Source organism: Bufo bufo, chromosome 6, assembly GCF_905171765.1.
Source record: "Bufo bufo chromosome 6, aBufBuf1.1, whole genome shotgun sequence".
In the NCBI taxonomy this organism is placed as follows: domain Eukaryota; kingdom Metazoa; phylum Chordata; class Amphibia; order Anura; family Bufonidae; genus Bufo; species Bufo bufo.
The window spans coordinates 331,721,847-331,737,708 of NC_053394.1; the positions used below are offsets into that span (position 1 = coordinate 331,721,847).

Below are 15,862 nucleotides of genomic sequence, written 5' to 3' on the forward strand. Positions count from 1 at the left end.
ATCCGGAAAAACGGATCCGGTATATATTTTTGCACTCTTAAAGGTTTGCGCATGCGCATACTGGAAAACCTGATCCTTTTTGCCGGAACACTTAATGCATTTCAATGGAAAATAATGCAGGATCCGGCATTCCGGCAAGTGTTCCGGAATTTTGGACGGAGAAAATACTGCAGCATATTCTGCTGTGTCCTGCCTGAGGACGATAAGGAAATGATTTTATTAAATATCCTCAGGGGCGGACTGAAAAAATAAAATAGCCCCCTTGTTGTAGTGGGGTCCAAATTGACAGAAGGTGGGGAAAATACTGCCCCATCAGAACTATATATCACAGTGCAGCACAATATGTTGCTCCAAAAGCTGTCCCTTTGTGGTGGCCATAAATAGCTACCATTTTCTGTCTCCTTCTCCAGTTGTCTCTGATTAAAATATGGAGCAGGGGCTTAGGAGATGAGATGCAGACCACAGCAGTTGAATTCCGGAGAGCATGTGCAGTCTGCCAGTGGCAGAGAGGAGATTTTGGCAGCCCCCCTGGGCACCGGCCCACCAGGAAATTTCCCTGTAAGGTCTATGGCCGAGAGATTCATTTGGCCCTGTATTGTTACACTTAATTTTCCATATAAATAAGAATAAAGAAAAAAGTAACAATAACTCGAGAACAAACACTTACTAGTATCCTCCTTTTTATCTTTTTAGCTACAGATCTACTCATTCTTTCTGTCCTCCTATATGGCCACACCGCTTCTCAGACTACCCAATGCACACTGTGCTTTGGTAGTCCAGGACACTTCCTGCTTGTTCAGCCCTGCAATTGGATTGACCCACACTGCCCATGTGAGCAGTGCTGGCCAATCTGAGGGCGGAAGGAAGTGATGTGGGCTAACAAATGCACTGTAGGCATCAGGTAGTCTGAGAAGTGGTGCAACCATCTTGGATGACAGAAGAGGAGCCTGGAAATTGGTGGATCTGCAACTGAAAAGGTGAAAAAGTCACCAGGTAAGTGTTCTGTTCATTCCTCAGTCTGAGTTGGACTGGCCCACCAGAGTGCTAAAGGATCCTCCGATGGGCCCCATCTCTAATACCATAGTGGGCCGCAAAGGCACACATTTGGAGCTGTTTTTGGAGCCAATCATCTGGTATTTCTTCGACTGAAAACCTAGACTAGATGGATGACAAAGGGGTTGAGCCTCTAGAATAATTTCTTTGGTAGGTCCAATGAACTCTAGTCCGAGATTGTCCTCAGTTAATGTGATTTTTTTTCTTGAACCAGAGGGTCACTTTTGATGATCCCGCAAAAAGTGGGTCATGTTTTATCTACACCCAAGTATGTCATTGCCCTGACCCCCTCCATATTGTCACATTATCTCGTCACTTTTGTAAGGTCACTTTTTACGGAGCTGAACCTTTTATCTGTACATGTCATTCATGGATAGCACCATAACTTTTGCCAATAAAAGCTTATTTACGGTCGCTTAGGTCCAACACATTAAACGTGTCATTGCCTTTACATCCCACACAAGGGTTGACCCTGATATCTATGAAACTTCTCCGGACCATAAGGGCACTTTATTTGGACATCAGACAAGCACTTCACCCCGTTAAACCTAGGGTCACCATTAACTCACGTGTAACTGACCCTGTAATATGGTCATAAACTGGTAGATTTGATGAGAAAAAAAAGGGGGGGGGAATTACTATTCTGTTACATTTTTCAAAACCACCTTGAAAATAAAAAAAGACCCTGAGATGTTTCTCCACATATCTAACTGCTCAGCCACAATTATTTATTTTCAAACAGTCTTTTGGGGGTAATGTTCCATTTTCTTATTTCACACTCCTTTTTCTCATAAATGAACCATTGCTTCCATAAATCATTATGAAAACAGAGACTAACGCTGAGCCTGAAAGGTTGAGAGATTTATGTAACACGTTTATGTTTCCAATTTTCTCATCCCGGAGCCCGAGCCTGCTACAGCTAAGCTAATAAAGGCAACTATTAATATTTCTTGTTGCCCGGCAACCATGGGGAAGAGAGTAATGGCTTGAGCTTGGAAAATAGATGACCGATAAGAGAAAAAAAAAATTTCAATTCTTTTATCATCTCTAGGGAAAGAGGTTTCACACATACATGATGATAAATGAGGGGGGAGGTCAGGAGGAGAAAAAATACATATACATTTATATTTTCTCCCTTTCATCCATTATGTGTTCAGGGTCCATATAAAAGGGTTGAAACTGGGATCAACGTGAAAAGAGAAAAAAAAAATCCAAAAATTCACTGGAAATTTTTAATAATCAGTTATTTACCCTTTCGAAGACTTTCTCGCATCCTAAGAGTTAATGGCAGTGGGACTCTCCGTGCTTGGAAATATCACATTTCTGCCATAAATTTTGCATTTTCCTGAGGAATCTTATTACAATATTTATTCAATATGTTTCATTATGGAGAAAATTTGCATTTGTTTGGATTTGCATGAAGGCCCCGAGTAGTAAGGACCATTTATAACTTTCTAGTGAACACACTGACAGGCTTCATATATACAGCTCACCCTCAACAAGATGAATATTCTCCCCTCTGCCAATAACCCTTACAGTCCCAGATGGTGAATATCAATAATTCCACTTTAAATTTCATTTTTGAAAATTTATTTTAATATTGAAAAATTTTCCATAAGCAGAGTTTATGTGCTGTTTTATCATATTTTATGGCTGGCACTGGTTGGAACCCTGTGATAATACATTTATGGAATACGTAGGTGACTTATTAATGCCGCATCCACCGTGCATTGTAAATGACTATAGTTATAAAGAAAGCAAATAATAAAACACAAGCAACGAGGTGCAAGTTAATTGCATAATTTAGCAAAAGGCAATGAAGGTTTTATTGCCATGCAAAATGCTGTCAGTTCTCTTAATATTCCTAAGAACTCATGAGCAAATAAAACGGCATATATTATTTATAAGGGGATGAATGATTATCCGCTTTAACATTGTGATTAAAAAAAGGAAATAGGAAATCATTAGATTAACTGACTTCAGAATTGACAGAGGAAGATTAGGATGGTTTCATCACGTTTTTTTATTTTTTCATTATTACATTGCTATTAACGGCTCAAAATTTCCAAGTTTCAATTTGATAAGAATTTTTCAAACTGATTAGTTATTACTGTTCTTATCAGTTTGATTTAGAATTTAGATTACATGACCGTTTATGAGCTGTCAGGAGCTCAGACGGCTACAGATCGAGCCGTCAGAGCAGCTCCCTGATGGATCCAGTGTGAAGCAGAGAGCCTGCAGTTACCGTAGTCTGCAAATGCACTGAAACCGAAAGCTGTAGACAACCCCTTCCCTTCTATATTCTACTCTCTTTTTCGATCTACTTCTAGTCTTGGCTAAAAAAAGATGCGTCAATACATTCACTTGATGTCTTAGGCCCCATGCACACCACAGAGCTAGAGGCAGAAATTGTGCCATCATAGTTTCTCCACATAGTACAACATTAGGGTCTATTCACACAACCGCAAACCGCGAATCCAAAACATGGACACTGACCGTGTGCATCCCGCATTTTCCCCTTCCGCAGGTCCCACACTGTGGAACAAATTCCTATTCTTATGGACAAATTCCTATGGACAAGAATAGGACATGTTTTTTTTTTTTTTTTTTGTGGGGCCACAGAATAGACATAAGGATTCATACAGCACACAATGTGCTTTCCGCATCTTTTGTGGCCCCATTGAAATGAATGGGTCTGCATCCAAGATGCAGAAGAAAAGTACGGTTTTGTGAATGGGGCCTTACATATATACTCTGCCCTTGAAGTAACGCTTCTTGGGGAAACTACCTTTGTAATACAGTATCCAATGGAGGACGATGCATAAAGAGAATCACTAAGGTCATTATGAGATAACTGTTCATGGCCAATAATAATTTGTAATTACATAGAGTAATCAGACTATTGGAACAGATTCTCTGCTCGCATACCATGCGTAATTAAGAGAATTTAACATTCAGTACGTGGACCATCATGACAGGGTGAGAAAGGAAAGACCAAGTTATAGGAATGTCACAATTTAGCTGTTTTTCACATGCATCAGTAGCTTTTTTATTTGTTGGGCTAGGAACATGATTTTTTCTGTGTTTTTGAAAGGAATCATTTCGGATTCTTTTTCATATCGTTTTGATACACATACTTTAAGCTTTTTCATTTTTACATTTTAGGCTTATAAATTGAAACAAATATGAAAAATATGCTTTTTTACACATAAGCTATTTTTTCTGGTAATAATATATTACTCTAAAATAGACTTTCGATTTGAGTTCATCATTGCCTAGCGTAAATGTTGATACAGTATATTACATGTCCAATGTCAGGTAATTGGGTCTTGGCTAATGGTACGAGAATAATTTATGTGGGGAGCTTTTTTTTTTATACTCTGTCCCTTGAAGGTTAGAAAAGATCTTATAATTATAATTTTTTGTTTTTGCATTATAATTTTCCACTGTAACGGGGACTGCATATGGAAAACCTAACCAGATGCAGTGACAATAGTTGCTATTAGTGCTGTGATGGGTCTAGTTAGATCCAGCAGAGTGCTCCAAGCAATGTAATCCCGAAAATCCTGTCACCAGTCACACAATCACTAGGACAAATAGAGACAGCACTGTGCATGCAAGGACAGAGAAGACAAAAGTGATTGAAACAGATTCTGTCTTCTCTCCAGGCTTCCTGACAGTCTTTCACTGTGGGGGACCCAACATTCAGCTGTCCAATTGATCAGGTAGTCGGCTAAATCACGCACTATAAATATTCTATGGTGTGGGCCTTAGGGACCTGGACTGCCTACTGCCTAGTATACTGCAGGTGGTCCTTAAAGGGGTTCTCGGGGAATGATTTCAAATAGCAGACAGCAGCCTATCCTAGAATGTGAGCAGGACTGGTTACCACCACTTGCAGAGCTGCCTAGGGGGTTGAGGGAGCAGGGTCTCACTGCACATTAGGCTCTGGCTCTTGCATATACTATATATTGGTGAGTTTTTCTGTCAGGCTGCTCAGCCATGATGTCATATCATAGGCAGGATGACATCATTACCGTCTAATGTAGAGTAGTGTAGTGAGGCCCTGTCCCCTCAACCCCCTAGGAGGAAGCTCTACAAGTGGAGGCAACCAGTCCTGCTCACATTCTAGGGCAGGTTTCTGTCCACCATTTTAAATTATTCCCAGAGAACCCCTTTAAGGACCACCTGCAGTATACTTACAGTGGGCGGTCCAGGTTTCTAAAGCCCACACCATAGTATGGAGGCTATGGTGGCTTTTTTAAATCATTCCAGAAAGCCCTTTTAACTGGTTAAGTCCTAAAAGTGCTTATAAACAAGTAATATAAATACCAATACCTTGAAGCAAACAACTGTGTGGATCCATACGATGGACTTGAGGGTCATCTGTTTACTGTATATGGTGTCTTTGTAAGGAAGATGTCTCTGTAATAGAGAAGACAACGGAGCATGCCAACTCCATAACTAATTAGAGGCAGATGTACAGTAAGGACCTATAGCCATCTCTTAATGTTGTGCTGTGTTGATCCAACACGGGTCCAGAGTACAGGCGTGTTCATGAGTCAAAATGAAAACCCATGTTCTACCTTTACTCCTAATATGATCTATCAGAGCACATGTATGCTTCAAGCACCAGTAATATCTGTAAAGAGATGTTTCCATAATATTACTAGGATATTTCATCACTTTTTTTTTCTTTCTTTACTTTATTAATTTTATTAAAAACACTATTTATTTTACCACCAGGGTGGTGGGGTATGACTGCTGGGTCCAACAGTGGTTGGATGTTGCGGTTCCCTTATATATTTTTCTTGAACAGCAGCGCTCCCAGCCAACCATTGTGCAGGGAACCCCAACACAGCCCCAGTCAATTCAGTAGGCCTGTTTTGCAGTTCCCTGCTTGGCGGGTGGTAAGGATCGCTGACAAGCTGAAGACATAGGCCAGACCCCCATAATCACATTATGTTATGAAATATCCTAATGATATAGAAAGAAGGGAATACCTCTTTGAGATCCCTATCAAGAGTCCTTCAGATCCTATCTGATTTTAACACCAGTAAATCTGAGAATTCAGGGGGAAATATCTCGTCTTGCAGCTGCTAAATAAACATGAAGGCTCATTATACTGGAGCTGGGAACAACTGCTTCAGGAGGAGCCTTTGGCAGACACAGTATAGTAGAAGCTGGTAAAAAGAACCTGAAAGTTATTTTCTAATGAGTCAGTTCATTAAGTAAAGCATTTGTCTGACGCCATTGGAGAGGTTGACTGTACGAAACAGTGTGTATATATTAATAGGGTAATTAAAATATCACTCTGCGTGTGTTTGAAAGGCTGCCAAATTTGCAGTGGTTACCGCGTCAGGCAATTAGGCTTGAATATTTCCCGGGGAGAATACAGATTGTTCTTGGCGAGACAGGAGTGACTTCAATGAAAGTGGGCTTTTCCTTATACTTTAATAAGCCTGGTGGTCAAATGGTGACAGCACAAGCAATCAACCCACATCGTGCTAGGCTGAAAGCACTTAATCAGCAACTTCTAAGTCATGTTTCTGCTCAAAGGAAGGCAAAGAGGAACGTCAGGAGGAACAGAGAATGGAGGTTGATGCTCTGACTGAAGGAGACTTCTTCCAGGGTTATTCAACTCATTCAGTAGCTCTAGAACCTCAATGATCAATGCATGTGCTCCATCAACCTATAACGATACCATTGAAAATGTTTCTTAACCTAAGAAATCATCCATTATTCCATTCTACGGATGAAACTTCATCACATAGTTCTCATGACCTCTCGCTTATCTCCTTCATTTGTCTTCTACACTTTTCTAGTGCAGCTAATGTAAACATTTCTAAGGCCATGTTTCAGGCATCCTTATACTATTTTATAATAATTTATCCAATTTTACACTATAACTTTATTCAGGACTGGCTCCTTTTGGCAGAAATTATGTATCATAAACTGCATTGTCTAAACCCTGCCTACTGTCCTCTTAGGCAATGCCATACATCAAATGTATATAACTGCATGCAAAAAAAAAGTATATAAGTAATTACTGTAATATACCCCTAACCCCTAGGCCTGAGGTTTAGAGAAATGACTCAAATGACCAGCCCAGTGCCTAAGGGCTCCAGAAGCTTCCTTGATGTTAGGACCCCTGAAGTCCAGGAGAAAATACCTAACTTGATGAGTGGTAAAGAGTGATAATAACTTTCCACTTCACTTTAGGTCAGTGCCAAGGAGCTGGCAGATCTGCTGGAGTCATTGGCTGCTCAGAAAAACTGGAAATGTCATCATATGGACTGAGCACATGTAGTTATGTCATAGCCATGGCAGGAAGTAAGACTATTCTCTGGACCCTGGGAAATGGAGTATTGTCATGTTCCTCACTATAGCATTCACTGTTACCGGAGCAATGTAGCGATCACTATTTGGGGGGGAGGATATATGTGGAATTCACTATTATAGGTAGCGCTCATTATTACAGAAGGCCCTGTGGCATTCGGGGGGAAATGTCATGTTCAATTCTGAATGTAAGGTATATACTGCTATAGTGGAAGGGTGGCTGGCTATGTATGTATTTAATGTCACATCTACTGGCTTATACACTTGGTTCTGCTGTGCTGAAGATCTGTTGGCCTTTGGACATAGTGAGTAGTGTTGGGCGTGAATATTCAAATAGTGAATATTAATCGCGAATATTTAGAATATTGTGATATATATTCGTAATTTTTAATATTCTAGATTTTGTTTTCATCAGTAACCTCCCTTCTTGTTTGTCGGCCAATGAGAAGGCTGTAATATATTTGTCTGAGCTTAGCAACATCCCTAGCAACCAATAGGAAAGTTTCCTACCCCTTACTATATAAGAAGCTCCCCAGCAGCCCTTGTATGCAGTATTTTTTCAGATCTGAGAAAGACAGTAGTGTTATTGCTGTGCTCTCTGCTTTACTGTGTCATTACATTAGTTAGTTAGTTAGCTTATATATATATAATACAGATAGTCAGTGTAGGTTATATAGTGATATAGTCTGCTGCCCATACATACATGCTATATACATAGTGCTGTATGTATGTATGTATTTATGTATGTATGTTATATACATACATAGTGCTATGGTGTCACAAGTTCACAACAATACTTAGTGCACCAATCACTAATAAGTAGTCAGACCTGTTAAAATGTGAAGTTGCACGTATTGCGCCTAAATATTCGCATCATTAGTGCCGATTTCGCAATCGCGAATATATTGGAGCACTCTATCTGCATATAAAGCTATTGTAATGTTCTGCCATGCCAACCATTTTCTACAGTCTCAGGAAACTTCTAGCAGCTTGAAAAATGTAGCTATAGTGACCCACGCCTGTATTTCGCGCGCATTATGCGAATATTACATTGCCGATTTTTCGCGATCAAGAAAATAATCTCGAATTTGTGAATATATGATGAATATTCTACCAAATATTTGCAAAATATCCCAAATTTGAATATTGCCCCTGCCGCTCATCACTAATAGTGAGATATACTGTACATGTACGTGGCTGTAGTGCATTAGAAATACACATATACAGTATATACATAGATGTACATACACAAAAATATTAACATACGTGTATGCTCCGCTGGCCCACTGTTGTTATAGGGCTCCTCTTTAAAAGGTCTGTGCAGTAGTATTATTAATGAACGATCGTTAGGATAGGTCATCAATATATATATTGCACAACCCCTTTAATCTCTGTAATGTGTTTTATAGGCTTGTACTGATTCTTCTTATATAGCTTGCTACAATCTACATAAGGGTGGTGCTTCTCAAATAAGTTAAATTGGTGTCAGACACATTTACGTGGTCTTATTTCAGCACTTATTCTACAACCAGATCACTTGGACCATCCATGATTCTCCTGAACCAAATAGATCACTGTAGAAATACCTGTCTAAAAATGGCCTGCTACACATTTTATTCATTAAATGAAAGAAAAGAAATTGACAAAAAAGATTGTGATGTATTAGTTATGTGTGAATAAATATAGATGTAGCAGAGCTAGTTTTGCCATTGTAGAACGACTGAGTTTCTAAGAGATCAAATTCAGCTCTGCTATCTATCTATCTTATCTCTATCTATGTATCTATTTATCAATATATCTAATCTATCTATCTTCTGTCTATCTATCAATATATCTAATCTATTTATCTTCTGTCTATCTATCTCATCTCTATTTATGTATCTATTTATCAATCTATTGTGGGGATTCGCTCTGGTAGTTAGGATAAGCAGGCGCAGTACAGAGGCAAAGTACAAGTTTGTAATTCAAACTTCAGTGTTTATTCACACATGATGCCAAAAACAAAACATCGCTTTTGCAGTGTTGGTGTTACTTCACACCCAATGGCAAATTAATAAAACAAAAGTCACCTTGGTGGCAGTTCTGCCTCAGAAAGTTCAAATACAGGCTTTAGGCGGCCTGTTCCCCTGACACATGGGTCTCCGCTCTCCAGCCCAGCACAGGCCTCAGATCCCAGCACACAGACCTCCTGAGCTCCACTGTCAGACGGAGGTAATCCTCTCCACCTGGCAGTGCTGGCTGGTTTTTATGCAAAACCCGGCTTGGAACGTGGGGAGTAGTCACCCATCCAGCACTTTGACTACTCCTAGTAAGAGCCGTCCCGGATCAGCTATTACAGCCATGCTAAGTATCAAGGTGTCAAACAGCAACTGCTGTTGACACATAAAAAACGGCTCTTACTCCACTGAGGTCAGGAACACGTACCTATCATCCACAATGATTCCAGGTACCTTATTACACTATCTAATCTATCTTTTGTCTATCTATCTATTTATCTCACCTCTATCTATGTAAATATTTGGTCTATCTATCTGTCTATCGACACACACACACACACAAGGTCTAATTCTATTCTTGTAATAGCATTACATTTTCTCACTGGATTTCTCCTTATTGATCCATTTTGCAAATAGTGCTCCAGAAGAATTGCAATGACCATACAGATTATATTACGCAGTGTTAAGGCCAAGCTCATGAATTTCATTGTTTTCTGTAAACACCAGGTGGATGTAAGAAGACATTGGCACTTACAGGCTGTGTATGTGTGGGTACGCTATTATTTTATGCAAATATATAAGACAAAATATACTTCCCATCCTCATGATCAGAGTATTCCTTTTTTGTTCCATCATTTAAATTGGTTCATGTGTTTGTCTAGAGACTCTAGAATTTTCTTATGTGTCAATTACTGTGATTGATGGGTCATCAAGGAGAAGAGGAGACCAGTGCAGCTGGTCAAAGCTGGAGCCCATTGGTCTTCACCCAGTCAAAACCTGCACCTCTCCAACTATAAGAAAGGTAGTGAGGTACCTACCAGTTCTTAAAGAGATTTTCCTGGAGTTCAATATTGATTGCCTATCCTCAGGATAGGTCATCAGTATTTGATCAGTGTGATCCTCATCGAGGGCTGCAGTGTCTTCCTAGGTCAATAACATTCTGTTCATCAGTTAAGTGGCTTATTTGCAGATCAGTCCATTTCAAGTGAATGGACCTGGGCTGCAATACCAAAAACACAGCCGCTATACAATGTACAGAGCTATGACTGGTATGTTGTAAAGAGGCCACAGAACTCACCGTAGTCGTTGCAGCTTCTGGGAAAGTATTTTCTGCTGCACTGTGGTATTGATGACCTCTTCCTACTTGTGTTGCCCCTTCCTATTTGTGCTGCCTCGCCTCCTGTCAATTTAGGCTCGCCTACAACATGGGGCCACTTTTAGCTTTTTTCCAGGACCACTTTAATTTCTAGTCTACCCCTGTTCAAGGATGTAAGTACCATCAGACAAAAATTACAATGCCAAAAGGATATAAAATCCCCACTGGTGGCCACCCTTCAACTCTAAGGCTATTAAAACAACATATTTTATTTCATTAGTTAAAACTTAACACCCTATTAGTGAACGTCTGGGTCACCAGTGGGGGTTTTATCCCCTTTTGGTATTGCAATTTTTGCATGGAATCAATTCCTTCCCTAGGCTATTGTTCCTGTCCCCGAATCTAGCTGTACTACCATAGAGACAGGCAGCCCATCCAGCTGCAATGGGATCCCTGGAGCAAGGGTTGGTCTAGCACCCATTTTAATTGGTGGTGAGAAACTGCACAGCAATTTGTTCTCCACATGTGCTATAATGTTAGTACACAAGGATTGCTGGAGATGTACTCAGGTCACAGAACTGGTGTGGGGCACCACAACCTCCTGTTGCTAGATTTAGGAGTGTGGTGGTGTCAAGCAGCTCCTGAAAGGGAACTAATTGCTGTCATTTATATTCTCCAGATTACGCAGTTCTAAACATCCAGCATCATATATCTCTCCATGTTCCTGGTCTGTACAATCTTACCTTGAAACCACTCTGGCCATGTTGTGCCAGCCACGTGGACCCATTGACTTAAATAGGTCCGTGGTCCACATTTTGCAGACAACTCTAGGACATGTTTTACCTTTTTGCAGAATGGACATATGGATGCAGATATCACCTGGATCATTAGTGTGCTTTCTGGATCCATATGTCCTTTCCGCAAGAACATAGAACATGTCCTAGACTTATCTGCAAAATGCGAACCATTGAAGTCCATGAGTCTGCAAAAATTGTGGACGGTACATGGACCGCATCCATATTTTGCAGATCTGTGATTTGCAGACCGCAAAAAGCATATGGTCATATGCTTGAGGCCTTAGACTTATAAGTTCTTTATCAGCCTCAGTCTAAACCTAGCTAATATAATAATCACTCTCCATCCTGAAAATCATCATGTATCTCATGAATGGCAGAACAAGTCCCTGCTTGTCTCGTAGTCTTGTCCCGCTGTTCCCCTGATATTCCCACTTCTAATAAGCTGATCAGAGCGAGCAAAGGCGCTTCTGTTATTTTAACGGATAAATTAGTTTGACTCTTAACTCAATAATTAAAACTGTTATGGCTCCAAGCCTGCAGAGATAATGTACCATTATTATGGTCGTTTGTTTCAATTAAATGCTTGCTGGTTTAACAATAGCAGCTGGGCACCTGTGTGTAAGCAGACATTACTCCACACACGGAGACAGCTCGAGACTACACGCAGGAAATCTCTATTACACCGGGAGGTTGGAGATGGAAATGTTACCTATAAGCCACTCAGTGCTTAATGCTTATTGCTCCCTTTAGATTGTAATTTACAGATAATTTAATCCTTCCAAGTATTTCAAACAAGAGGGCTACATATCTGTCATTTCCATATTTTAAGGATTAAGTAATATCGAAAATGTATTGGCATTCTTAATTTCCAGGAAATAAAAAAATCATTGATCCCAAAATTGCCTTGAAACATGTTGCCCAAGCCAGTGGGTTGACAGATAGAGAGACCTAAGGCTCGGATATCAAATCAAAGTTGCATGATGGTTGAGGCTACAGAAAGGAGCTTCATAACTTGTCAATGGGAATGGTTGCATGATGTTGGAAAAGTGGTGGCATATGACTGGCTTAGGATGGCCACCACACAGTAGAAATGTCCATGTAGCACAAGGTGATGTGAACCAAAGCCTGTGATTCATTTGCAATACCATGTTGCTCTGAAGGCCAGTGAAAACCTGATGTGAAGCCATACATTATATCGTACAGTAGATGACCTATGTTCAATTGTAGATGATAGAGATGAGCGAATTTTTATATTTTGAAATTCTTTCACACTTCGTTTGTTGGTAAAAGGTGAATTGCGTTATGGATTCCGTTACCACGGACCTTAACACAATTCTATGACGAAATGCATAACGGAATGCCTTAAGAGGCATTCCGTTATTCATTCCGTCATAATAGAAGTCTATGGGCTGCAAAACAGATCTGTCCCGTTTTCGTTATGCATTATGTCATAGAATTGCGTTATGGTCCATGGAAACGGAATCCATAACGCAATTCACCTTTTACCAACAAACAAAGTGTGAACGAATTTCATAAGCGGAAATTCGCTCATCTCTAGTAGATGCCATATCACTTGTGGAGGTTATCGCTCTATGACAGACTCTTTTCATATGCCCGATTAGGACATCACAGACGTCTTATCAGGAGCATTTCTATGGGTCAGATCAAAGAGCTGCTACCAAAGAGCTTTGGCTATGGTGCACATGGTCCATTCCATGGTTGGCCATTCATTTGAGAGATCAGCTGGTAAAACTATCTGTCCTACTGTAGGGTTACGAAGGGTAGCAGTAAGTCACTTTACAAGCCACTGGCAGTATGCAATGTTATTCCTCCCGTCAAACAGGGGCGGACTGGGAACTTAAAGTGGCCCTGGAAAAAATACTAAAAGTGGCCCCGTTTTGTAGTTGGGTCCAAATTGATGGAAGGCAGGACCACCAATACCATATTGTGGCACATTATACCACCACAACAGAGCCAAATACCACAGTCTATCACAAAATACTGCCCCCAGCAGCACAAAATACATTCCCAAAAACTTCCACTGGCCAGCCGTGAGGAGGGCCCAGGCAGCCCCTTGGGCATCGGCCCACCGGGAAATTTCCCTGTAAGGTCTATGGCCAATACGCCCCTGGATCCTAAAAGCTATCTCAACAGAACCCCAAAGGACACCATTATATTGACCAATTATATGCAGATCCGCAAAATGCAGACACCGTCCATGTGCCATCCGTGAACCCTTTGACTTCAACAGACCAGAATAGGGCACATTCTATCATTTGCAGAATGGACAAATGGATATGGACATAACATGGATGTCACCTGTGCGGGTCCATAAAACAATGCGAATGGCACATGGACAGTATCCTTATTTGGCAGATCTGCGGTTTACAGACTGCAAAACTGGTACAGTTGTTTGCATGAGGTCTAAGTCAGTGAGGTCTGATGAGCACCGTTAGTGTCTGTCTTGTGATGGATTTGGCACTGATGTCAAGGTTTCTATTATAAACAGTGTGAACAAAGCCTAGACCCAGAGACAATGGAAGCCTCCATTCTTTGCCGAAACGCTATTTACAGTATGTTTCTATTAACTGCAAATAAGTCATACTTGATAATTGTGCAAGCATAAAATGTTATGGTACGGGAGCGTCAGGATTCCAAGTACCTCCATGCAGGGTTCCTAAAACCTATGGCAGATGACACATGGCATTCTACAACATCCATGTGTTACCAACCACACTGGACTTAGGGTCCAAGTGTTTTATGGCTCTGAATTCTGATATGTCATGTACAGATATTTTATCCAGTGCTCTGTTCCACATGCTTGTGTTTTTGGAAGCTAGGTAACATTTCAGACTCCATAACACCGTCCCCGGTTAATGACACTAATCAGCTGGATTGTGTATGATTCCCTCACTTCACATCACACTGTGGCTCAATCAGGCTGCTAATGAGTCGTTAATTGATAATTAAAGACATGATTCCGCAAAGCAATTTGTGCAGCATGTAAACTAATAGAGATAGATTATGTCAGTGAGGGGCATCTCTTCTAGTAAATATCATTAGGAGAATTTAAGGAAGGTGAGGAACTTCCTTCAACATACTATACCTAAACATTTTTAAGGGCTCCTGCACACGACCGTATCCTATTTAGCGGCCCCATTGAGATGAATGGGTCCGCATCTGATCAGCAAATAATGCGGACCAAAACCACGGCTGTGTGCATGAGCCCTAAGGTTGTCTTCACGCTTTGGTTTTTGCTGGCGTTATTTTGCACGTTTGCGTTTTTAGTGCAGATGTGTTTTTTATGCATTTTTATGCAGACGTTAGCTGAAGGTTTATAGAAAACAGGAATGTGACAAACATTTTTTTTGCTACTGGCTTTTTTCGTCATTAGGTGGTGTTTTATTTTTTTTATTTTTTCATAAACACAGCATGCTGGAACTCCTGTCTTTTTCAGGAATTTTAACATTACCCTCTCTATTGAGGACAAAATGCCATGAAGAGAAAGCTAGTGGTCAAACACACTGGGGTACAAAATACAATAATATTTTGTGGCACCGGTGTTTGTGACAGGTGGGCAGATTGGGGTTGGACCAGGGGAGTGTTAGGTGCAAATTTACTACTTTTTCTCCTGGAAACAGGTGAAAAAGCAGATGAAAAACTATCCCTCGTCATAAATTAGCCGTATACTATGGCAGCACTAGGGAAGGGCAACTAAGACTGGCGTAATTGTTTGCAAAAAGGAAAAACATGTAAAAAAAAAAATACAGGTGGCCAAAAAATTGCGTGCAGTTATTATGGCATTTTTTTTACTGGTAAAAATGGCAGACAAAATTTGTACACATAGGGACCCACATACTGCCACTCATTCGAGAGTGCCATTTTACAAGCTAAAAGGGTGAATTCATACTTGGCATATTTGGCGCAGAAAGAAATCTATGGGATTCACATCAAAATGCTCAACTGATTTTCAATTGCAGAAATTTCTGCAGCAAATCTGCCAGGTGTGAATCTCCCCTATAAAAATCCATGAGTTTGGTATCACAGCTACACGCAGGAGCCATAGACAGAATGGGATCCTGTCCCAAAGATTTCAGAAAGGCTTTACTGATCCAATTCTATCCTTGGACTAAACAAACAGATCCTGTAAGGAGCCATAATGTGGCTATATTACTGAGCCTTGTGGTTCGTCTACCATCCCTAATATTCTTACCTATGATGAAGAGACTATGGGGGAATGTATTAAGTATGGCATTTCTTACCAAACCCCAATGGCACACGAATTACTGTATAAAGAGGTAAGAATTTGGGAGGACCTTCAGGAGTTCAGGGAGCCGGAGTAGATTTCAGGTGTAATGCGC

The 15,862-nt window shown here is 40.5% G+C and overlaps 1 protein-coding gene across 1 annotated transcript in view; it reads left to right on the forward strand.

The window, feature by feature from the left end:
* LOC121005717 (TOX high mobility group box family member 2-like) overlaps positions 1–15,862 on the forward strand; it is a 35,760-nt gene that overhangs the window by 11,327 nt on the left and 8,571 nt on the right. Inside the window, exons 2-3 of the mRNA XM_040438485.1 lie at positions 7,276–7,386; positions 10,271–10,410. Of these exons, the coding sequence (XP_040294419.1) occupies positions 7,276–7,386; positions 10,271–10,410 (251 nt within the window). The remainder of the gene's footprint in view (positions 1–7,275; positions 7,387–10,270; positions 10,411–15,862) is intronic.